The 26693-nt window shown below is 43.1% G+C and overlaps 1 protein-coding gene across 4 annotated transcripts in view; it reads left to right on the forward strand.

Moving 5' to 3' along the window:
* Window positions 1–26048, forward strand: part of gria1a (glutamate receptor, ionotropic, AMPA 1a) — a 213106-nt gene extending 187058 nt beyond the window's left edge. The window contains exons 14-16 of one of the 4 annotated variants that reach the window (XM_043703160.1): window positions 14407–14521; window positions 18414–18548; window positions 24825–26048. In XM_043703160.1, the coding sequence (XP_043559095.1) occupies window positions 14407–14521; window positions 18414–18548; window positions 24825–24992 (418 nt within the window). In that variant the 3' untranslated portion in view covers window positions 24993–26048. Of the gene's footprint in view, window positions 1–11072; window positions 11188–14406; window positions 14522–18413; window positions 18549–24824 lie in introns of all 4 variants that reach the window. The other 3 variants (XM_043703162.1, XM_043703159.1, XM_043703161.1) reach the window with 3 other exon arrangements.
* Window positions 26049–26693: the final 645 nt, after the last annotated feature.

The following is a 26693-nucleotide window of genomic DNA, read 5'->3' on the forward strand; positions in this document are numbered from 1 at the left end:
TATGCTTTCTTACAACCCTGTCCACTTGGGTGGCCATTTTAAGGGATCTATGTACCTGCACTCCAAGATCCCTCTGTTCCTCTACACTGCCAAGAATCCTATCCTTAATCCTGTACTCAGCTTTCAAATTCGACTTTCCAAAATGCATCACCTCGCATTTATCCAGGTTAAACTCCATCTGCCACCTCTCAGCCCATCTCTGCATCCTTTCAATGTCCCGCTGCAGCCTACAACAGCCCTCTATACGGTCAACGACACCTCCAACCTTTGTGTCATCTACAAACTTGCTGACCCATGCTTCAATCCCCTCATCCAAGTCATTAATAAAAATTACAAAAATTAGAGGCCCAAGGACAGAGCCCTGTGGAACACCCTCACCACAGACTTCCAGGCAGAATATTTTCCTTCTACTACCACTCGCTGTCTTCTGTTGGCCAGCCAATTCTGTATCCAGACAGCTATGTTCCCCTGAATTCCACTCCTCCTGACCGTCTGATTGAGCCTACCATGGGGAACCTTATCAAATGCCTTGCTGAAGTCCATGTACACCACATCCAGAGCTCGACCCTCATCAACTTTTCTAGTCACATCCTCAAAGTAACACTTGAAATAAACTCAATAATACAGTAACACTGGAAACAAACTCACTGATACAGTAACATTGGGAACAAACACACTAATACAGTAACACTGGAAAAAAAATCACTAATACATTAACACTGGGAACAAACTCACTGATACATTAACACTTGGAACCATCTCACTGACATTGTAACACTGAAAACAAACTCACTAATATAGCAACACTGGGAACAGACTCACTGATACAGTAACATTGGGAACAAACTCACTAATAATGTAACACTGAGAACAAACTCACTAATACAGCAACACTGAGACCAAACTCACTAATATAGTAACACTGGGAACAATCTCACTAATACAGCAACACTGGGAATAAACTCACTAATACTGTAACACTGGGAACAAACTCACTAATACAGTAACACTGGCAACAACCTCACTAATACTGTAACACTGGAAACAAACACACTAATACAGTAACACTGGAAATAAACTCACTAATACAGTAACACTGGGAACAACCTCACTAATACTGTAACACTGAGAACAAACTCACTGATACAGTAACACTGGAAACAAACTCACTGATACAGTAACATTGGGAACAAACTCATTAATACAGTAACACTTGGAACAAACTCTCTAATACAGTAACATTGGGAACGAAATCACTAACACAGCACCACTGGGAATAAACCCACCGATACAGTATTACTGGGAACAACCTCACTAATACAGCAACACTGGGAACAAACTCACTAATACTGTAACACTGGGAACAAACTCGCTAATACTGTATCACTGCGAACGTACTCACTAATACAGCAACACTGCGAACAAACTCACTGATACAGCAACACTGGGAATAGACTCAATAATACTGTAACATTGGGAACAAACTCACTAATACACCAACACTAGGAAAAAACTCACTAATACAGTAACACTGGCAACAAACTCACTGATACATTAACACTTGGAACAAACTCCCGAACACTGTAACACTGGGAACAATCTCACTAACACCATAACCCTGGGAACAAACTCACTGATACAGAAACACTGGGAACAAACTCACTAATACAGTAACACTGGAAACAAACTCACTAATACAGTAACACTGGGAACAGACTCACTAATACAGTAACACTGGGAACAGACTCACTAATACAGCAACACAGGGAACAATCTCACTAATATAGTAACACTGGGAACAAACTCACTAATACTGTACACTGGGAACAAACTCACTTGTATAGCAACACTAGGAAAAAACTCACTAATACAGTAACACTTGGAACAAACTCCCGAACACTGTAACACTGGGAACAATCTCACTAATACTATAACCCTGGGAACAAACTCACTGTTACAGAAACACTGGGAACCAACTCAATAATACAGTAACACTGGGAACAAACTCACTAATACAGTAACACGGGAAATAAATTCACTAATACTGTAACACTGGGAACAAACTCACTAATACAGTAACACTGGAAACAAACTCACTGATACAGTAACACTGGGAACAAACTCACTAATAATTTGGCACTGGGAACAAACTCACTAATACAGTAACACTGGGAAAAAACTCATTAATACAGCAACGCTGGGAACAAACTCACTAATACTGTAACACTGGGAACAAACCCATTCATACAGCAACACTGGGAACAAACTCACTAATACTGTAACACTGGGAAAAAACTCACTAATCCAGTAACACTGGAAATAAACTCACGAATACAGTAACACTGGGAACAAATTCACGAATACAGTAACATTGGGAACAAACTCACTAATACTGCAACACTGGGAACAAACTCACTAGTACAGCAACACTGTGAACAAACTCACTGATACTGTAACACTGGGAACAAACTCACTAATACAGTAACACTGGAAATAAACTCACTAATACAGTAACACTGGAAACAAACTCATTAAAACACGAAACTTGGAACAAACTCACTAATCCAGTAATATTGGGAACGAAATCATTAATACAGCACCACTGGGAACAAACTCATTAATACAGTAACACTTGGAACAAACTCACTAATTCTGTAACACTGGGAACAAACTCACTAATACAGTAACACTGGAAATAAACTGACTAATACCGTAACACTGGGAACAAACTCACTGATACAGTAACACTGGGAACAAGCTCACTAATACAGTAACATTGGGAACAAACTCACGAATAATTTGGCACTGGGAACAAACTCACTAATACAGCAACACTGAGACCAAACTCACTAATACAGTAACACTGGGAACAAACTCATTAATACAGCAACACTGGGAAGAAACTCACTAATACTGTAACACTGGGAACAAACTCACTTATACAGCAACACTAGGAAAAAACTCACTAATACAGTAACACTTGGAACAAACTCCCGAACACTGTAACACTGGGAACAATCTCACTAATACTATAACCCTGGGAACAAACTCACTGATACAGAAACACTGGGAATCAACTCACTAATACAGTAACACTGGGAACAAACTCACTGATACTCACTAATACAGTAACACTGGGAACAAACTCACTGATACAGTAACACTGGCAACAAACTCACTAATACAGTAACATTGGGAACAAACTCACTAATACAGCAACACTGAGACCAAACTCACTAATACAGTAACACTGGGAAAAAACTCATTAATCCAGCAACACTGGGAACAAACTCACTAATACTGTAACATTGGGAACAAACCCATTAATCAGGAAACACTGGGAACAAACTCACTAAGACAGTAACACTTGGAACAAACTCACTAATACAGTAACACTGGCAACAAACCCACTAATACAGTAACACTGGGAAAAAACTCACTAATACAACAACTCAGGGAACAAACTCACTAAGAAAGTAACACTTGGAACAGACTCACTAATACAGCAACACAGGGAACAGACTCACTAATACTGTAACACAGGAAACAAACTCACCGATACATTAACACTTGGAACAAACTCACTGATACAATAAATCTGGGAACAAAGTCCCTAATACAGTAATCCTGGGAACAAACTCACTAATACAGTAACACTGTGAACAAACTCACTGATACAGCAACACTGGGAACCAACTCGTTAATACTGTAACACTGGGAACAAACTCACTAATACTGTGACACTGGGAACAAACTCACTAATACAGCAACACTGGGAACCAACTCGCTAATACTGTAACACTGGGAACAAACTCACTAATACAGTAACACTGGGAACCAACTCGCTAATACTGTAACACTGGGAACAAACTCACTAATACAGTAACACTGGGAACAAACTCACTAAGACTGTAACACTGGGAACAAACTCACTGATACAGCAACACTGGGAAGCAACTCGCTAATACTGTAACACTGGGAACAAACTCACTAATACAGTAACACTGGGAATAACCTCACTAATACTATAACCCTGGGAACAACCTCACTGATACAGAAACACTGGAAACAAACTCACTAATACAGTAACACTGGAAACAAACTCACTGATACAGTAACACTGCGAACAAACTCACTAATACAGCAACACTGGCAACAAAATCACTAATATGGTAACACTTGGAACAAACTCACTAATACAGCAACACTGGGAACAAACTCATTAATACAGTAAAACTTGGAACAAGCTCACTAATACAGTAATATTGGGAATGAAATCACTAATACAGCACCACTGGGAACAAACTCATTACTACAGTAACACTTGGAACAAACTCACTAATACGGTAACACTTGGAACAAACTCACTAATACAGCAACACTGGCAACAAACTCCCTAATACAGCAACACTGGGAACAAACTCACTGATACAATAACTCTGGGAACAAACTCACTAATACAGCAACACTGGGAACAATCTCACTAATACAGTAACTCTGGGAACATCCACACTAACACTGTAACACTGGGAACAAACTCACTGATACATTAACACTTGGAACCATCTCACTGGCATTGTAACACGGGAACAAACTCACTAATACAGCAACACTGGGAACAAACTCACCGATACTGAAACATTGGGAACAAACTCACTAATAATGTAGCACTGGGAACAAACTCACTAATACAGCAACAGTGAGAACAAACTCACTAATACAGTAACACTGGGAACAAACTCACTAATACAGCAACACTGGGAACAAACTCACTGATACTGAAACATTGGGAACAAACTCACTAATAATGTAGCACTGGGAACAAACTCACTAATACAGCAACACTGAGAACAAACTCACTAATACAGTAACACTGGGAACAAACTCACTAATACAGCAACACTGGGAACAAACTCACTGATATTGAAAGATTGGGAACAAACTCACTAATAATGTAGCACTGGGAACAAACTCACTAATACAGCAACACTGGGAACAAACTCACTAATGCAGTAACACTGGGAACAAACCCACTAATACTGTAACACTGGGAACAAACTCACTGATAGCGTAAAGCTGCCAACAAATTCACTAAGAAAGTAATACTTGGAACAAACTCACTAATACAGTAACACTGTGAACGAAATCTCTAATGCAGCAACACTGGGAACAAAATCTCTGATACAGTAACACTGGGAACAAACTCACTAATACAGTAACACTGGGAACAAACTCAGTAATACAACAAGACTGGGATCAAACTCACTAATACTGTAACACTGGGAACAAACTCACTAATACAATAACACTGGGAACAACCTCACTGATACAGTAACACTGGAAAAAAACTCACTAATACAGTAACAGTGGGAACAAACTCACTAATACAGCAACACTGTGAACAAACTCACTAATATTGTAACACTGGGAACAAACTCACTGATACAGTAATGCTGGGAACAAACTCACTGATACAGCAACACTGCGAACAAGCTCACTGGAAATAAACTCACTAATACAGTAACACTGGGAACAAAATCACTAATACAGCAACACTGTGAACAAACTCACTGATATTGTAACACTGGGAACAAACCCACTGATACAGTAACACTGGGAACAAAATCACTAATACTGTAACACTGGGAACAACCTCACGAATACTATAACCCTGGGAACAAACTCACTGATACAGAAACACTGGGAACAAACTCACTAATACAGCAACATTGGGAAAAAACTCATTAATACAGTAACACTTGGAACAAATTCACTGATACATTAGCACTTGGAACAAACTCACTGATACAGTAACACTGGGTACAAACTCATTAATACAGTAACACTGGGAACAAACCCATTAATACAGTAACACTGGGAACCGACTCATTAATACAGTAACACTTGGAACAAACTCACTAATACAGCAACGCTAGGAACAGACTCATTAATACAGTAACACTTGGAACAAACTCACTAATATAGTAACACTGGGAACAAACTATCTAATACAGCAACACTGGGAACAAACTCATTAATACAGTAACACTTGGAACAACCCAACTGATACAGTAACACTGGGAACAAACTCATTGATACAGTAACACTTGGAACAAACTCACTGATACAGTAATAGTGGGGATAAACTCACTAATACAGCAACACTGGGAACAAACTCATTAATACAGTAACACTTGGAACAAACTCACTAATACAGTAACATTGGGAACAAAATCACTAATACAGCACCACTGGGAACAAACTCACTAATACAGCAACACTGGGAACAAACTCATTAATACAGTAACACTGGGAACAAACTCACTGATACAGTAACACTGCGAACAAACTCACAAATACAGCAACATTGGGAACAACTCATTAATACATTAACAAACTCACTGATACATTAGCACTTGGAACAAACTCACTGATACATTAGCACTTGGAACAAACTCACTGGGTACAAACTCATTAATACAGTAACATTGGGAACAAACTCATTAATACAGTAACACTGGGAACAGACTCATTAATACAGTAACACTTGGAACAAACTCACGAATACAGCAACGCTGGGAACAGACTCATTAATACAGTAACACTTGGTACAAACTCACTAATACAGCAACACTGGAAACAAACCCACTAATACTGTAACACTGGGAACAAACTCACTAATACAGTAACACTGGAAATAAACTCACTAATACTGTAACACTGGGAACAAACTCACTAATACAGTAACACTGGGAACGCAATCACTAATACAGCAACACTGGGAATATACTCAGTATTAGTGTAACACTAGGAACAAACTCACTAATACTGTAACACTGGGAACTCAATCACTAATACAGCAACACTGGGAACAAACTCAGTATTAGTATAACACTAGGAACAAACTCACTAATACAGTAACACTGGGAACAAACTCAATAATGATCTAACACTGTGAACAATCTCAGTGTATCACTGCAAACTAATACCTGATCGCTTAACACTGGGAATTGACACTCCAATAGATTAACATTATTAAGTGGAAAAATAACTGAGAACATTACAACACAGCAAATTCACTTCACATTATTGTTAACTGCCCCAGCTATGGAGTCATACTAGCACAGTCATACAGCTAACTAACATCTGAGATGTTTGACTGATGGATTTGTTAATGAGAACCTATGAGCTGGAATCTGTGTGACTATGCATGAGATTAGTTTCTTTCTGAAAGTATTATTGATTTTCATACCTAATCCCTTTCGTTTTCTTTCTGATTAACTCCTCAGTGAACCTCCTATCTGGACAATGTCCTAGTTTGGAAAAAAGTCAATTTGTTTAGAAAGTTTGGGTAATAATGCAATTAATTGTTAAGATCTGCCTCGATGTTCTAAATGGAAAGATAGACATGAAGGTCCAGCTATCACCTGTCCTACTTTCCTTGCCCAGTTGCATCTTGCCGTATCCTTTCAACCCTATCATGTTTGTCCTATAGTGCCCAGCTCTACCTTAGTCGGCCCTGCTCAATCCCATCAGCTCTGCCCTGCCCTGCCCTGCATTATCTTCCCTGCACTGCTGTTTCCTTCCCTATCCCACCAGCCCTTCTCTTCCCCATCAGCCCTGCCCTATCTTCCCTGCCCTGCCACCCTGTCCTTTGTTCCTGAAGAAGGGTTATACCCAAAATGTCAACTTCTCCACCTCCTGATGCTCCCTGACTTGCTGTGTTCTTCCACATGTCTACTTGGGATTCCAGCTTCTGCAGTTTTTTTGTCTCTTGCCCTGCCGTATCTGCCAGCCCTGTCTTGCTTTGATCTGCTCTGTCAGCCCTACTGCTCTTGTGCTGACAGCTGTGTGAATTGATAGTATTTCCTGAAACCCATCTTCTTGAACAAAGAACAAGGCTGAGAAGTATGTTGCTCCATGACAAACAACTGGAACATTCCATTGATATTTTGGTAGGATCGCTGCCATTTTACAAAATGCATCATCTTTGATCAATATTCAGCACTCCTTTAACCATTACTGTGAAAACTCTGGACTCCAGCAGAATATTGCCATGCCTGTATTGACTGTCAGCCTGTTGGAGAAATGACAGGGACCATTCAGCCCACTCTGACTGTACTTCGTGATTCCTATACAACCCTTTCCTCTTGCTCCCCATCTCTTTATGCCATTGAACCAAGCACCCTTGCATCTCCCACACTGGTTTCAGCCCTGACGGGACAGATATTGTGTTTGAAGAAAGTTGCTTAATAATTTCAGCTCACCGGCTGTAGACATTCTGCTGCCCTGTTACATCTCAGGGTAAGCTGCAGACCAGAAGAGTCAGAGACCAGCAAACTGACAAATGTTTTTATTGGTGTAGTGGTAATGATACTGGGATAGCAATCCACAGACCCCAGCTCATATCCTAGAGATCAAGGTTTGAATCCTCCAATGACATTTGAATTCAATAACAATATGCAATTAAAACTCTAATGATGACCACAAAACCATCGTCAATTAAGGAAATCTGCACTCCTTACCTAAGTCTGGTCTACACATTACTCCAGACCCACAGTTCTCTGAATGGCCCTACCCAGGTCAAAGGACAATTAGGGATGGACAATAAACACTGACCTAGCAAGTGAACCCACATCCCATGAATGAACATTTTTGAAAAATGTTAACAAAATACTGCATTCACTAGAACTCTAACATAAAAGCTCAAAATGCTGAGAGGGTCAGGCAGTCCTGATGGCAAGCAATACAGAGTTAATGTTCAGCTCTAATATCTTCCACTTCTGACAAACAATCATTGAGCAAAACATTTTGCCCCTCCACAGAAGATGCCTGGCTCACTGATGGTCACCCGGCATTTTCTGTCATTAGATCACAGAACAGTGCAGCACAAAAACGGGCCATTCGGCCCATGATATTGTGCTGAACATAACGCCAAATTAAACTAATCACTACTGCCTGCCCATGGTCCATATCCCTCCATTCCTTGCACATTCAGGTCCTTATCGAAAAGTCCCTGAAATGCCCCTATCATATCTGTTATTAAAGCTTCTTTTGCCTCTTCATTTTTGCTGCTCAATACAATACCTCAGAGCTGGTGGGGGGAATCTCAGTTAACCTTGCTTACTAACCTCACAGTGACGGCTGGTCATCAGCAGCTGTATTCCCAGATTAGAGAGTTTGGGAGAATGATTTCTGTTCAAGGACTTGCCCTGATTCCAGGGGAGCAGCTCTATTGCTCTGTCTCCATCCCAATTCGACATTCCTGCACCTTGTCTCCATTTGCACCACAGATCTCTCAGCCCAGTGTCATTCCAACCCTTCCTGTGACATCCTCTCCCAGTGAAACGCTTTCCAACGCTGCCCCCCACCCCCAACCAATTCAAATTGATAATCCTGACTGGCTTATCTATAAGTAAGCAGCCTTCTGAAGCTGGATTCTTCCTCAGTTCAGTCCTTCGTTTGACAGCTCCTTATTTTGCTTGAGGTAGTGAACAGCATAGGGGTGTCTAATTGGGATTTAAAGGTAGTTGGGTTATGTTGCCCATCGAATGGATGCTGAACTGTGAGCTGCCTGCAGAGAGTTCTCATTAATCAACTCAATGCTTTCCAGAGCTGCGACTCAGTGGCTTGCACTCTCACCTTTACTCTTGAAGGTTGTCCCACTGCACATGCATTAAAACCAGCACATGTGTGCTCATGAACAATTAGGAAAGGGTAATAATTCCTGAGATGGAAATGTGTTGCTGGAAAAGCGCAGCAGGTCAGGCAGCATCTAGGGAACAGGAGAATCGACGTTTCGGGCATTAGCCCTTCTTCAGCCCGGTAATAATTCCTGGCCATGCAAGTGATGACCATCAATAAAATACTGAACTGGTACTTTGCTGTCACAGATGCCATTTTTTAGACAAATGCTTAACCATTGTCCTCTCTGCCAGATGTCATGGCCCTATTTCAAAACAGAGCAGCGGAGTCATCCTCCGTGTCTTGAGCAACATTGGTCCCTTGATCAACATCATTAAAAACAGACGGTTCAGCCAATCCCACATTGCTGTTTTTGGGAACTTTCTATGGTCAAATGGTCTACATATTTTCTGCATTACAATTTTTAAAAATGTACGTCCTTGACTAAAAAACCTTGGATGTCCTGAGTTTATGAAAGTTGCTATAAAAATGCTTTTTTTTCCTCTTACTAATGTATTTTCAACATCCGTCCCACTATCTTGATGAAGGTTCTGGTATTTTCCCAAACTCTCGATGCAGGGCATAGAAGTTGTTGAAAGGTCATTGTCAACACATTAGGTCTCCCATTTGCCAATGCCTCCTCCCCCCAATCCTCCAGTATCCCAATTTCCATCCTACTCCCCCCTGAGTCCTATGTCTGATTTCCTTCACCTTGAAAGAAAGAACGAAGTCCATAGATACATCAGGCGAGGGTGGGAATGGAGGTGGATGTTGGTGCTTTTTGCAGCCGTATTCATTCACTCCAAGGTGTGTCCCAGGAATTCACTGGACAGGTGGCAAGCTTGCTGCCAAGTGTAGGGTGCTGTGTAAAGGTGACACCAGCATGGATTGGCTGCAACATCAGGCCATGAGCCTGGGGAGACTGGAACTCAAGCGTGAAGCGGAAATGCTCTGAGCGTCTGAAGATACATTTTGTGCACTAAAAGGGGGTCACTGGGTTCACTGCGGCAGAAGGCGGTAAATGAGAAGCTGAAAGAAGAAAAGCATTTGGGTAAAGTCTCGGCTTCCCTAGAGGAGCATGGTCTGGGATACATTGGCTTTACCAGCTTGTCATTGTTAGAGGCATCTTTCCAACTTTCAGTATTGGCTTTGTGAATGCCCGGGGTGCACACTTAACTTTACCTCAACTACTTGGATTTGATTTGATTTATTATTGTCACATGTACCTAAGTACAGTGAAAAGTTTTGCCACTCCTCCTTGTCTCCCTGTGAATGGTTTGACCTGTTAAGTCACTTTAGGTCTGTGTAAATGAATGACTCCAATTCTGACTGCTGGTTTCTTTTTTTATTTTGCTCACAAACTGATGAGTATGTTTTATCGTTTCAAGAAATCCCGTAAACCTGGCAGTTCTTAAACTGAACGAGCAGGGACTCTTGGACAAATTGAAAAACAAATGGTGGTACGACAAGGGGGAGTGCGGCAGTGGAGGCAGTGACTCCAAGGTCAGATTCAGTGTGGAACACTAGTGGGTAAAGAATGAAAATGACTGCGTAACCAGCAAACTCAACCAGCCACCTGGGCCTCAGCAGTGGGAAGGAAATTGACCCCCATCATAGTCATCTCACACTTGTTATCAAAACGTCTGGAGAGGTGCCACCATTTACACAACTGCAATGTCCTTCTCAACATCATTCTGTATGTCTGTTTTGGTTTTCCTTTGTGTGTCTCCATCTCAGTGATGACTGGGCATCTCTTGGTTTGCAGATCTCCATATTGCTTCAGGTTTTTGGGGTGGACAGTACATCCTGGAGAGGTACAACCTGTGCCAGAGACAGGGGAGGGGATGAGATCCCATTCATGGACAGGGAGAGGGGTTACTGTGCCACTCAAGAATGATGGAGAGATGGAAGTGTTATAGTTGCAGTCATGGAAAGGAGAAGAGGTATAGTCCCAGTCAGGGACAGGGGAGAGGCTAGAGGCTGGCCCTGTCAGGCACAAGATTTTTTCGGAAGAGGTTCATTGTCCCAGACAAGGACAGGGAAGGGACATGGTCTGTGCCAAGCTTCAGAGAGGGGCACAGTCCCAGTCAGAAATGAGGTAGGGGTTGTAGTCCCAGTCAGGAATGAGGGACGGTTACGGTCCCTGTCACTGATGGGGGATGGAGTATAGTCCCTGTCAGGGATGGGATACAGTCCCAGTCAGGAATGAGGGAGGGGTTATGGTTCCAGTCATGGATGAGGGAGGATTACAATCCCAGTAACGGATAGGGAATAGGGTACAGTCCCAATCAGGGATGGGGGTTGGGGTACAAACCCAATCATGGATGTGGAATGGGTTATAGTTCCAGTCAGGGATGGGGGATGGGTCAATCCCTGTTGGAGTTGGGCTGTTGGTGATACAGTACTAGTCAGGGATGGGGTCCTCAGAAGTTGAACATGTTTGGATTTGATAACTGGAGTTTTCTGATTTTTCACAATTCCTATTGTTCCACCCAAAAATTCTACAAAGATCAAACCTGTGGCACCCGGATTTGTCCTGATGTAGAATAAACTGATTCACCTAGAAATTCAGTTTGTCCCACAGCCAGATTAGCTTTCAGAAAATGAGCAGGGGTGGGGACAGCTAAAAATCCCTCATGTTACCTATCTACCTGGGGACCAGATCAGGTATGACCTCAAGAAGAGTCATATCGATCTCGAAATATGAACTCTGGTTCTCTTTCCACATACGTTGCCAGAATGGCTAGGTTTCTCCAGCTTTCTCTGGGTTTGTTTCAGCTGCCACTGGAACTGACTGAACAGTATATGACCATGGGCTGGCTCATTGAGAACTGACCAAGACCTCAATGGAACTTGGCCAGGAGATGTCTGAGCAGAGGATTGGTTTGCTAACAGAAAGCAGTCATAAATGGGTTACTTTAAGGTTGGCAAGTTATAATGAGTAGAGTGCCCCAGGAATCTACAGTTGCAAAATTTGTGGATTATACGGAGTTAGGTCAGAGAGTAAATGGTGATAAGCCCAAAGGGACACTGCAATGGGCTATATATAAGTTAAGGTGTCTGGGCAAAATCTTATAGCAGATAGTCAAGCAGAATTATAAAGCTGTATACTATTTGAATGGAGTGAGACTACAGTACTTTGTGGTATAGAGGGATCTGGGTATCCTGGTTCTAGAAAGCACAATAAATTTGTATATAGTTACGAGTGATTAGGAAAGCAAATCAGATGTTATTAAGAGATGGACAATAAAAGATGGTGAATTTTACAGCAACTATCCAACATCTTGGCAAGACCACATCTGGAGTTTTGTCTATTGTTTGGCCTAAGAAAGGATAACTTCATTTAGGAGCAGATCAGAGAAGGCTCACTTGACCAATTCTTGGGTAGAAGGTATTACTTTATGAGAAAAGGTCTAAGGTTGGGTGTGTATAGAAGAATAAAAGATGAAATATTTCAGATCCTGATAGTGTGAATGCTGCCAGGATGTTTCGAATAATGGAAGGGGCTAGATCTTGGGGACGCAGTTTTGAGAAAGGGATCTCCTTTAAGATAGAAATGAGCCAAATGTATTTTTTCTCTCAGAACATCTTGGTCAGTGGAATCACAAGGTGGGGTCAGTGAATATTCTGAGGCAGAAGCAGATAGGTTCTGACTAACAAGGAAGTGAGAAGGTTTTGTGGTGGGCATGAAAATGGATCTGAGACTGCAATCAGATCAGACATGACTGGCAGAGCAGGGTCAAGGAGCTGACTGGCCTACATCCTGCTCCTAATCCGTATGACTGAGACCTGACTAGGAGAATCCAAAGGACATGGCCTTCCTCCTCTAAGGAACTAACCTCAAGCTTCAGGGGAAGTCTCCAACCTGTCCCCTTGCTTCCTGTCCAGAATTGGTGGTGTGTCCAGTAGGTAGGATATAACTAACTATACCCCTGCAGTTAAACGCCCTCAACCTTCCTTTTGGGGAACAGCATGTGAATTTCTCATTGATAACCTTGTTTCTCATTGCTAACCTTATCTCCCAAAGCCACCCAAGTCCTAAACTCAGGGGTGCACTGTCAGAATCACTTGTTGGCCCAGGGTTATAGATCATCAGGGACATGGAGGAATGTTGAGTTGAGGTTAAAATCAGATGAGTCTTGACATTATTGAATGGTAGAGCAGGCTGAAAGGGCCAAATGGCCTCCCCTTGTTAATATGTTTGTATGTAACTGTGAAAGCATCAAGAGAGGACTTGACCTCGACAGGAGCACTCAGCCATCAGTTCTTGTACTAACCAATGTCTCAATTGTCTGACTGTTCTTGAGTTTTGAACTCTGACCCTACATTCTGTCTCAATCTGCATTGTATGAAAGAACAAATTACCAACTTCCACCCCTTTTAAAGCCAAGTGGAATGTAAGTGCCTTTACCCCAGACTCTGAGCTTTCCAATGTCTGTTGTGTTCATGTGGCCTGATATTTCCCTCTCGCCACCCAGGTGAGGATCTACATCTGACTTTATCTCCCAAGCTTCACCTGGAGCTAGTTGCTGCTGGTTACGCAAAGCGATAGGTGTTTGCACATCTCGCTGGGTGGAGTGTGTAAAGTAGGAGGAGCTTGGTCACCCAGCCAAATGGAGCACTGAGTACCTATCACTTGGAATTGTGAATCAGTAATGTATTTTGTCATGGATAACATAAAATAACATTGATAATGTTATTTATGTTATGTTTCACGTGAAGAAATCGAGTAAACCTTGCAGTATTGAAACTCAGTGAGCAAGGCATCTTAGACAAGCTGAAAAACAAATGGTGGTACGATAAAGGTGAATGTGGAAGCAAGGACTCCAGCAGTAAGGTTAGTCGCCGCACGTAATGCACGTAACGCATGCTAACTTGAGGGGAATCCACTAATAAAGCACAGAACCCACGCTCACATGGGTCTGAGCCAGTCAGCATAGGAACGAACTGGGAGAATACCTTTACAAATTCAGAGACGGAAAATTCACACGGCCACTACCTAACATGAGACAGAATTATCACCATCCCTCTATAGGGCCCAACACAAAATTTAACAAATACAGGCCAGTCCACCAGAAGCCATGCCAGTCTTTATACCCCACCCCACCCCCCCATACACACACACACACACACATATACACACACAAGCCTCCTCCACTTCAACTAACCCCGACAACACATACGCCTACAAAATTGAAATGCCGTGGATGCTGGGAATCTAAGTTAAAAACCGAACATGAAGCTCATCATTTCACCCAGAAGCAGAGATAGTAACCCTTGTCAGAGGTCTGAATTTTTACCACTGTTTCTCTCCAAGCCTTGTCCTGCTGAGTGTTTCCAGCTCTCTCTGGTTTCATTTCACATCTTTCCATTTCTTTTTCACTCTGGAACATAATCCACCTTTTCCTTAAAGGCTATTCAACCCAGCAGCACCACATGGCACCAAGTTCCACGTTCTCACCGTTCTGCATGAAAATGTTTCTAGTGAATTCTCTTTTGGATTGATCACTGCCTTATTTAAAATCCCTAGTTTTGGTTTTCTCCAAAAGTGGGAACATCTTCTTTACAACGACTGTATGAAACCTTTTCACAATCGGGAAGTCAAGAGAAAAAAGCCCCAGCCATTTCAATCACTCCTGATTGTTCTGTTGAGTGACACATTTTCCTATTTACAAGGCACCGTCACTGTTTGAGCTCCTGGAAGGGATTTGATTATATTGTGAATTACACATTATTCAATTTCTGCCCCTTGCAGTGAAGCTGCACTGTCTCCCATCGCTCCGCATGCTCTCACTTTGGTTCTTCCTGCTCAATTGTTCATTCCTGATTTTGTCTCCAACTAATCTTCAGAATTATTTGTGTAAATTAGCCAGGTTCAGTGCTACTACATGGCACAATCTATGCATCCATTTCTTGCACTCTCTGTGGTTTTGAATACCTGCATTCCAACGTGAGCTTTTCATCTTTATTATTAATGTCAAGTCCCTGCTCCCAAACAGCTTTGTAGTTTATTACAGATAATCTATATGTATGGAAACCCTAGAAGATTATACCCAGCTTAGACTCGAGTAATAGAGCTGTACAGCACGAAAACAGACCTTTTGGTCCAACTTGCCCATACCAACTAGTCAAGAGAAAATACCCCCAGCCTATTCAGCGTCTCCCTATAGCTCACTCATCCCAGCCTGGCAACATCTATGATAAGAGGGTTTGATTTTTCTGTAATAGTTTCAGTACTATCTCTTTATGCCGACTGAGTGGATTGTTAATCATTTCTCTCTCTCTTTATTCTTTTTTAAATTAGTTGAGTTCCATTTGCCAGCATTTGGCCCATATCCCTCTGAACCCCTCTTATTCATATACCCATCTGGATGCCTTTTAAATGTTGTAATTTTACCAGACACCACCACTTCCTGTGGCAGCTCATTCCATACACGCATCACCTTCTGCATGAAATACTTGTCACTTAGGTCCCTTTTGAATCATTCCCCCTCACCTTAAATCTGTGCCCTTTAGTTTTGGACTCCCCTACCCTAGGGAAAAGATCTTGACTATTCACTCTATCCTTGCTCCTCATAATTTTATAAACTCTTTAAGGCCAACCCTCAGACTCCAACTCTCCAGAGAAAATAGCCCCAGCCTATTCAGCCTCTCCCTATAGCTCACCCCTCCCAGCCTGGCAACACCTCTGATAAGAGGGTTTGGTTTTTCTGTAATAGTTTCAGTACTATCTCTTTTTGTACTGACTGGGTGGATTGTTAATCATTTCTCTCTCTCTTTCTTCTTTTCTCTGCCTTTCTCTCCCTACACTGTCCTCGTCTTCAGACACAGTCTCTCTCAACTGGCACCATTCTCGTGACTCTGATCTTGAAATCCCTTCTCAGAGTTTAGACGCAGTTATTACAGCTTCAGCTCAGGAGCATTTGAGTCTGGAGACTTGATCCTCTAGCACAGTCTAACTACCTCTGTGGTTGGTCACCAATATATTACTGTCACCACCTTAAACGGAATCTACCCTGTCATCTCTCACTATCTAAGCTAGAATTGTTGAGCTAGCCTGAACTCTTGCAAGATTCAAAGGGGTGTTCACTTCCAAGAAGTCCGTTAAAATGATACCTGCCTGGTTGCATCTGACCTTTTCTCTCACTGCTTGATTTAAAAATCTACCAGCTGCAAGAGGTAACCAGTGGCCAATCAGAAAGGGTTGTGTTCCCCAGAGGGTCCAAAACTTTAAGAAAGGGAAAGGGCATACACTGGACAATTTATGTCTACCTGCTAAGTTTGGACCCTCCGCAGTACTGCACAGTGGGTGGTTGTTCACCCTCTATCTGTGGGTGGCACGGTGGTTTAGTGGTTAGCACTGCTGCCTCACAGTGCCAGGGACCCAGGTTCGATTCCCACCTCGAGCAACTGTCTGTGTGGAGTTTGCGCATTCTCCCTGTGTCTGTGTGGGTTTCCTCCGGGTGCTCCAGTATCCTCCCACAGTCCAAAGATGTGTAGGTCAGGTGAATTGTCCATGGTAAATTGCCCATAGTATTAGGTGCATTTGTCAGGGATAAATGTAGGGAAATGGGTCTGGGTGGGTTGCTCTTCCGAGATTCGGTGCGGACTTGTTGGGCCGAAGGGCCTGTTTCCACACTGTATGGAATCTAATCTATCCACTGTTGAGTTTTCACAAATCCTAGGGCTCTCAGCCACCCATAATCCTGAATCTCCACAGACATATTGAGGATCCAACACATTGTCAGTAACCAGTGAGCTGCCCAGTTTGATGACTTGGCTTTTTTTATAATTTTAATTAATTTTCCAGGAGGTACAGTGTCCAGAAAGGCTCTGATTAGGATTTAATGTGTGTTCATTGGTTTAAGTGCCCCATTCAGGTTGATCTTTAAAGCTCACTTGGACTTGTCCACCCTCAGGCACCTTCTACAGGTGTAAGAGTACAGATCAAAAATATGCACATTAATTGGTGTTAACAATTAAATGAAACAGGCAGTAGTGTGACTCTGAGCTATTTTACTGTATAAAATATTTTACCCCTCATGTAGATGTCAGTCAGTGCTCTGTGCAGCTTGGTGAACCTCATCTTCACTTGCGTTCATTGATTCTTTTTTCTATACAATGAATTGATTTTTTTAACAGACTGAGTAGTGGGCTTTACAGCCCCTGCACTCAATACCCTCACACCCAGTTCTCTGAAGCATTCCCCCCTCCCCCTCACTGCCCTAAGTCTCCCATATCCAACTCCTAAAGACTCTACTTAGAACACTGCAGTCCCCACACTCAGACCTCACCAGTACCCCACATTCAGCCCCCTTCAGTCCACATACTCAATACAAAGTGACACTTCATGGGAATATTTGTGTCAAATTTCCCCAATATTTCAGAATGTGCCCATAGTAAAATCAGTGAGACCAGTGGCCATCAGAAAGCAAGTTAGTGATTGATACTTGAGTGTGCTGAATTTGTATTGTTGATGAACTGTACAGCATTGGCTCGAGTTTGGCTTTCTGCCAGCGTGTAAAACAGGTCAACCTCTTTGGCTTCTCTTTCCAGTTTTATTGCCATTTCCTGCACGGCCCAACTCTTTCCCTACTGCAGACTCACTGTCACCTGGTTCACATTGTGACTCAAAGCCAAGTTCAACCCATGACTCAATTTATGATCATCTTCCAAAGTTTGTAATGAACCTGTTCTGAGTACATTTGTCCTTTCCTTCATTCATTCAGGACAAGACAAGTGCGCTGAGTCTCAGCAACGTAGCAGGGGTTTTCTACATCCTGATTGGTGGACTTGGATTGGCAATGCTCGTGGCACTAGTGGAATTTTGTTACAAGTCAAGAACCGAAGCAACACGAATGAAGGTGACAAATCATTGCCGGGCTTGTCAGAGATTGATTAGCTCCATGGGTTAATTTATTTAAATATGTAAAACACTTTGGCTTGGATTTTCCACTTGCCAGACAGTCATTTCTCTGGAGTAAATGGGAATTATATATAGGCACCCTGTGGAATCCCCATCAAAGTAGACTCCAAAGGAAAAGCCCAGGAAATTGAAGATTCCACTAGTGAAATACTTTACACCTGGAACCCTTTGAAAGCCTCCAGTTAAATCGGAGACTTCAAGAAGTTCCAACGAATGTTTTTGGACGGCATAGTGGCTCAGTGATTAGCACTGCTGCCTCACAGCACCAGGGACCTGGGTTCAATTCCCACCTCAGGCGACTGTCTGTGTGGAGTTTGCACATTCTCCCCGTGTCAGCATGGGTTCCCTCTGGGTGCTCCAGTTTCCTCCCACAATCCAAAGATGTGCAGGTTAGGTGAATTGGCCATGTTAAATTGCCCATAGTGTTAGGTGCATAAGTAAGAGGTAAACATAGGGTAGGAGAATGGATCTAGGTGGGTTACACTTTGGAGGGTCAATGTAGACTTGTTGGGCTGAATGGCCTGTTTCCACACTGTAGGGAATCTATTTGAAACTAAGTAGTAATTGCTCGGGGAATGTTAGACAACTAAATACATTGTAACTCCTGAGTAGCTATTAAACTAAAATAGCTTAAACCCATAGTTAACCAAAACACCCCTAACAACAGCTCACATAAAGGCAAGTATTGCGGATGCTGTCAGTCTGTAACAAACACAGAGAATGCTGGACAAATGTAGCATATGTACAGAAAGAAACTGACTTAACGTTTTGAGTCCAGTGTTACTCTTTCTCAGAATCCCTTCCCTAGTTTGCCTACACCCCCAGACTCTGACCAGACTTATCCGGAAACTACCCACTCCAGTCCAGCGTAACTGCATTCATCACCCATCCATCTACCCTGAACCCCCACAAGCCAATAGCTCTTCACTCACCCTGAATCTTCCTGAAGAAGGGCTTATGCCCGAAACATCGATTCTCCTGTTCCTTGGATGCTGCCTGACCTGCTGCGCTTTTCCAGCAACACATTTTCAGCTCTGCCCCCCCTCAATCTCCTTGTTTCTAATGAAAATAAACCTAACCTACTCCACCTCCCTTCGTAGCCAGCACCTACCAGACCAGGCAACCTCCTCGTAAACCTTCTCTGCACCCTCCCCAAAGCGTCCACATCCTTTTGGTAATGTGGCGAACTGTACACAGCATTCTAAATGCAGCCGAACCAACGTTGTGTACAATTTTAACGTGGTACATGCTCTGGCTGCACCTATTCTCAAAAACCATCTCATTTCAGGTGTCAGTCCAGTTACATCCTTACCATGAGGAGACTGAACTGCACACCGTGTCCTAGCTGTGGTCTCACCAATGTCCACTATAACCGTGGCATGATGTCCTTTTACACTCAAGTCCCCTGGCGTTGTATCAATTCGCCTCACCACGTGTTGGAGCTGGACGCTAACATTTTGCCACTCCGACAGTAGCTCACCCAGGCCCCTCCGCGCCTCAAACTCTGCACTCATTCTCTCACATTTCTGTTTCATGTTCCCTTTCCACTCAAGAGTCTCGGAGGCACGGGATTCCAGAGACCCACCAGCCTCTGAGCGACCAAATTCCTTTTACATCTCGGCGCTGAGTCTGAGAATGCTTCTCCCTAATTCTAAACTTTCCCTCCCCAAGCCAGAGGAAACAAACTTCCCACACCCGTCAGTATCGGTGTTTAAATGAGTCAGAGAAAATCAGAGCAGGGGTGGGCCATTCAGCCCTTTCAGCCTGTTGTGCTATCCCATACAATTGTCTCGCTCAGAGCCCTGTTTCCCCCACCATCCCTGAGGATCACATCGAACTCCTTTTGCTTTTGCTTTTCTAGCCTTAGCCGTTCACGCTTCTAGGCCATTTCATCATTCCTTATTGAAGGATCCCTCGATGGAAGGAATTCGTTTGGTGTGCCTGGCACACACCTTTCCGTCAGCGCGGAAACTAAACCTGTAATGGTCCAGAAGTGGTCACGCCGATAAATCGGATTAAGACACACCCGCTGCTTTATACTCAGATCCAAGATGGCTGACTGGTCTTCTCGGTCGCCTGTTCTCCCAGTGCCTTATGGGTGAAGGACAGCCAAGAGTCTTTCGTCCATCACCTCTCCAAAGTCTGTCACCGTGAAGATACTCTCTGCATTTCTGCCGCTCTGCTCTGCCACGATCTCTCAATCGGCTGGCAGTCGCTCCTCGCAATGCGTATTTCCCAAAGAGTTTTGCAACACCGACGAACGCCATAGAATCCCTACGCTGTGGAAGCAGGCCGTTCGGCCCATCGAGTCCACACCGACCCTCCGAAGAGCATCCCACTCAGATGCAAACCATCCCCCCCCATCCTATCCCTTTAACCCCACATTTCCCATGGCCCTAACCAACACACCTTTGGACTGTGGGAGGAAACCGGAGCACCCAGAGGAAACCCACGCAGGCACGGGGGGGAGAATGTGCAAACTCCACACAGTCAGTCGCCCAAGACTGGAATCGAACCTGGGTCCCTGGCACCGTGAGGCAGCAGTGCTCACCACTGAGCCACCGTGCCGCCCACTTGATATTAATAACAGTTGAATCCCCATCCCCATCCTCACAGCACCAGGGACCTGGGTTCAATTCCCACCTCAGGCGACTGTCTGTGTGGAGTTTGCACATTCTCCCCGTGTCAGCATGGGTTCCCTCTGGGTGCTCCAGTTTCCTCCCACAATCCAAAGATGTGCAGGTTAGGTGAATTGGCCATGTTAAATTGCCCATAGTGTTAGGTGCATAAGTAAGAGGTAAACATAGGGTAGGAGAATGGATCTAGGTGGGTTACACTTTGGAGGGTCAATGTAGACTTGTTGGGCTGAATGGCCTGTTTCCACACTGTAGGGAATCTATTTGAAACTAAGTAGTAATTGCTCGGGGAATGTTAGACAACTAAATACATTGTAACTCCTGAGTAGCTATTAAACTAAAATAGCTTAAACCCATAGTTAACCAAAACACCCCTAACAACAGCTCACATAAAGGCAAGTATTGCGGATGCTGTCAGTCTGTAACAAACACAGAGAATGCTGGACAAATGTAGCATATGTACAGAAAGAAACTGACTTAACGTTTTGAGTCCAGTGTTACTCTTTCTCAGAATCCCTTCCCTAGTTTGCCTACACCCCCAGACTCTGACCAGACTTATCCGGAAACTACCCACTCCAGTCCAGCGTAACTGCATTCATCACCCATCCATCTACCCTGAACCCCCACAAGCCAATAGCTCTTCACTCACCCTGAATCTTCCTGAAGAAGGGCTTATGCCCGAAACATCGATTCTCCTGTTCCTTGGATGCTGCCTGACCTGCTGCGCTTTTCCAGCAACACATTTTCAGCTCTGATCTCCAGCATCTGCATCCCTCACTTTCTCTCTCTGAATCTGACCCTCCTTCATTCAGTCCATCCTGACACCCCTTCCCCTGCCACCAGAGTAGACACAGGGCGAAAGTGGGTACTACAGATGCTGGAGATCAGAATCAAGATTAGAGTGGTGCTGGAAGAGCACAGCATGTCAGGCAGCATCCGAGGAGCAGGAAAATCGATGTTTCAGGCAAAAGCCGTTCATCAGGAATGAGGGCTTTTCTGATGAAGGGCTTTTGCCTGAAACATCGATTTTCTTGCTCCTCGGATGCTGCCTGACCTGCCAGAGTAGACAAACCTAGCCCCCACTTTGGATCTGACCCACCCCCCCCCCCCCAAGACATGACTACCCCTTCACCACTCTGGTGCCCTCTCCTGCTTCACCCACACCAGATCCAACCTAGCCCACAACTTCACCCCTTCTGGAACTGGCCACCTTTCACCAACTCTGGTACAAATAGACGTGACAAGGGTTTATGACGTAGTGAACAAGGGGTGAGGTGGGGATGACTTAATGAGGGAATAAGATGAGAGGGGAAACAATCAGGTGAGACAGAGAGGAATGAAGGCTGTGACTGGTGGAAGGATCATCTGAGGAAAGAATAGGGAAATGGCGTGGGATGGAGAGTGCTCGAGACGAGGATGAGAAAAGGAATGGGAGCAATGAGTTGGAATACAGGAGTGAAGGACAGAGTGGAGGTCAATGTGAAGTTTTGGACAAGAAATATGGACATTGGTGGATATTGGGCAGGTGGGCATCTGAAGGAGGGAATATGTCAGTTATTGCCATATTGTCCCTGCTAGCTTTTCAGGGCATCTAGCCAGTCTCTCATTTCCAACATCAAGGCTTGGAATCATAGAATCCCTACCCATCAGCCCATTGAGTCCATACCAACCCTTTAAAGAGCATCCCATCCAGACCCTATAACCCCATGTTTACTTTGGCTAACCTACCTAACCTACACATCCCTGTACTTTATGGGCAACGTAGCATAACCAGTCCACTTAATCTGTACATCTTTGGACTGTGGGAGGAAACCAGAGCACCCAGAGGAAACCCACAAGGAGAATGTGCAAACTCCGCACAGTCACCTGAGGCTGGGATTGAACCTGGGTCCCTGACACTGTGAGGCAGCCGTGCAAACCGCTGAGCCACCGTTCTGCCTTGTCATTCTGGAACTCTGTGCCTGGCATTAGACCCTCTTCATGATATCAAATACCTCAACCAGCTGTAACTGGGCTCATAACTTACCCAATCTCTGCCCTCTAATAAATTGGAATTTGTCTGCTAATAAGGAGCTCCAAAGTCAACTGATGTGGAATTGGAACCAACAAGCACATTGATTCAAAGCTTGCTGATAACTGCCATTTCCATGGCAACGCAGATGGATCTAAGCTCCTCATTTAGGCTGCGCATTGGATACAACGCAGGGTGTAAAGATGAAGTATACATCTAGGCACATGGCCTAAGCTCACAGGTGGCCCTTTACCCAGAAAAAAAAGATTCTATTCACTGTGAGTTTACTAAATATAATCTTTATAAAAGCTTCTGTAAAGAATAAATTACAGTGAATGTCCTCCATGTCTACAGGGAGCTCAATGACAATTAGTAAGGCTCAATCATATCATGGGGAGCAGTATTCTCAGGAGCCCAGAGTTCATCTGGTTCTGATTCTCTGCATTTGATTTATAATTGATCCTCGTTTACCAGACAGCTGTCTCCTTCTGTCACAGAAAGTGCCTAATCTTCTCCCTGGGCACTCATTCCAATTACCTCTAATTATATTTCTGTAGGTTTCATTAAATCTGGTTTTAATCTGTCTGATGCATGGGTGGATGGAGCTGTGTTTCTCATACGAAAGCATTCCAGATACTGTGGTGAATATATCATGTTCACTACTTGTGGCATGTGTTTTTGTTTTTTTTAATCAGGAATTCAACCAATTCTTCCAGCAGTCTCTCTCCTGTTGTAACCTCTGGGTCCATTCACCATAAACGTACTCCGCATTCAAAGAAACAAACTCATCGTCTTCAGGAGTCATCCCCTCCCCTTATCCCAGTAACTCAACCTCCAATCCCCAGAAACCTAACTGGATATTGCTCAATCCCCATCCCATTTCCAAGTTTTTTATTGAGTACTAAAATGCAGGCGGTTTCATTGGAGTCTACACACAGCAGAGTTTGACTTCATATGTCAGTACAGTGTAGGATTGTATAAATAGTGTATTGAATAGATTCAGAGATTTTGAGGGGTACTGGGGGAGATGTGATGCAAAGGGTTAACATTAAGCATGTAATAGAACAGTCTACTTCACCAGAGGTGTAAGATCCCATGACAAACGATAACTAGAACTACAGGGAGATGGTTCTAGATAGATTCTAATCAAACTGTTCAGAGATGTTATTACACACCTCTAGAGCAGGTGGGCCTTGAACCCAGGTTTTTTGATCCAGAGGAGGGACACTACACTGCATATAGAAGACTTGTGTAACATACAATCATAGAAATGCATACCATGGAAACAGACCCTTCTTATACATAGTTGGAAGATGATGGTCAATAAAAGGTAATGTTTGCTAACAGCCTAGCCTCCAGCGGTCTCCATCGTCCCCAATCCTGTATGTATTACAAGAGAAGAATTGCAGATGGCAAAATTAGACAAAAACGCTTTATGGTTCAATCATGTGTTTTACCTTCAAATCAATTTAATGGTAATCATATAGTGTTCATATCTTCATGATAATCTTGAATTCTTAGCTATTGGTTCCATTATCTTATCCGGTATCTGCTCCCTTCTCCTTAGCAGCTTTCGATAAGTGAAGCGATGAGAGCCACGGACAGGGTCCCATCACAGGGAGGCACTGGTGAGAACGGGCGGATTGTAACCCACGATTACAGCAAGTCCATGCAAACCTTACCCCGCATGAGCCACACAAGCGGAATGAGTCTCGGCGCAACTGGGATCTCATAACCTCAGAAAGTGACACAAGCAAACCCAGGAATGGCTTAGTGAACTGAACAAACAAGTTATGGGGACTTTTTAATAACAATCTTCATTTAAGGAAATCTAACAAAAAATTGTTGCAAAATATTGTAAAGCTGCAATAATTGGGAGGAGGACTCTGAGAGTAAGATCTGTATCAAACTATTCCGCGTGGGAACAGAACTGTGTCTGTTCATCTTCGGTGGACCATTTGTTTCTAGTTGGTGTTTAGTATTTCTGACAGGAATCACAATCTTGCATTAACTGCTGTGAATAACTGAGTTAGTCACAGAGACGTTTGGTCCAACCGATTGCTAATCTGCTTCCAACACAGCCTCCAACTCTCACAGAATTCATCAATACTCTCATGCATTTGCTCCGGTTGTAGAATATTCAATACCGAGAAACAAAGGATAGGGAGCTAATGACTAAACACAAACAAATCAGGATAAAATGCTGGAGAAAAGAAACTGGGAAGTGAGGGGCGGAATATAGTAAAATGAAGAAATGAAATGTTGGAGCCAGGAGGGAGGGATGTTAGTGATATTGTGTGGATCAAGGTCTTGATTTAACTCAAGGTAACAGATAATTATAAAATGTCAAGAAAATGAGTGTCCTGCCTTTGAAATATTAAACACAGCTTCTTAAGGTCATTGTTTACTTCAAGCAATTTTGCTGAATATTATTTCGAGTCACCTTAAAGAGACAAAAAGTGTTAAGTTTTTAACGACATTGCCTAATGAAGCAGTATTTCTGTCTCTGTGTAGGATTCCCCTGCTAGGTAGTTGCTATTTGCTGTTACATGCTTTGAACTGTGCATCGGCTTTTACAGCTTGTCATTGGTGGTGATGTTTGTTTCTGTGTTTCTAGAGGCTCATTTAATAGTTATCCATCTGTTAGCAGGCACAGGACCGAGAGATGGACAACAGTATAAAAACAGATGTCATTCAAAACACTCTATGGTCTCGGTTGCACTTTGGAGTGGTTTAAAACAGTTTTATATAATTGTTTGTACAAGAACATTAAACTAAATATACATTAGAACTGCCTCTTTTGATGTCTGCAAACTGGAACAAATGCTTCATCTGACAGAGCAAAGATATGATAGTGACATGTGTCAGCTCATCATTTGTGTCTCTCAACATATTTATGCTATTTTAATATTTTTATGTATATCTGACCAATATCTTATAAACATACATACACACATACATACACTTCACTCAGACATTGTATAGCAGGGTGATAAGCAGAGAAGGGTTACTAGGATGATTGCTGAAATGGAGGGATTGTCTTACAAACAAAGGTTAATCAGATTGGGACTGTACTCACTGGAGTTTAGAAGAATAAGAGGTGATCTCATTGAAAGATATAAGGTTCAGAAGGAGTTTGACAGGGTCTCCTCTCATGGGAGAGTCTCAGACTAGAAGGCACAGTCTCAAATTTAAGGGGCACCAATTTAAGACTGAGATGAGGAGGAATTTCTTCTTTCAGAGGGTTGTAAGTCTTTGAAACTCAGCGGTCTGTGGGGCCAGAGTTCTTCTGTATATTTAAGGCTGAGATAGATAGATACTTGATCAGTCAGGGAATCAAGGTTTACGGGGTAAAAGGCAGGAAATTGTATGTGAAGTATGTCAGATTAGCTATGATCCTATTGAATGGTGGAGTAGGCTCAAGGTGCCGAACGGC

Source organism: Chiloscyllium plagiosum, chromosome 14 (assembly GCF_004010195.1).
Source record: "Chiloscyllium plagiosum isolate BGI_BamShark_2017 chromosome 14, ASM401019v2, whole genome shotgun sequence".
NCBI lineage: Eukaryota > Metazoa > Chordata > Chondrichthyes > Orectolobiformes > Hemiscylliidae > Chiloscyllium > Chiloscyllium plagiosum.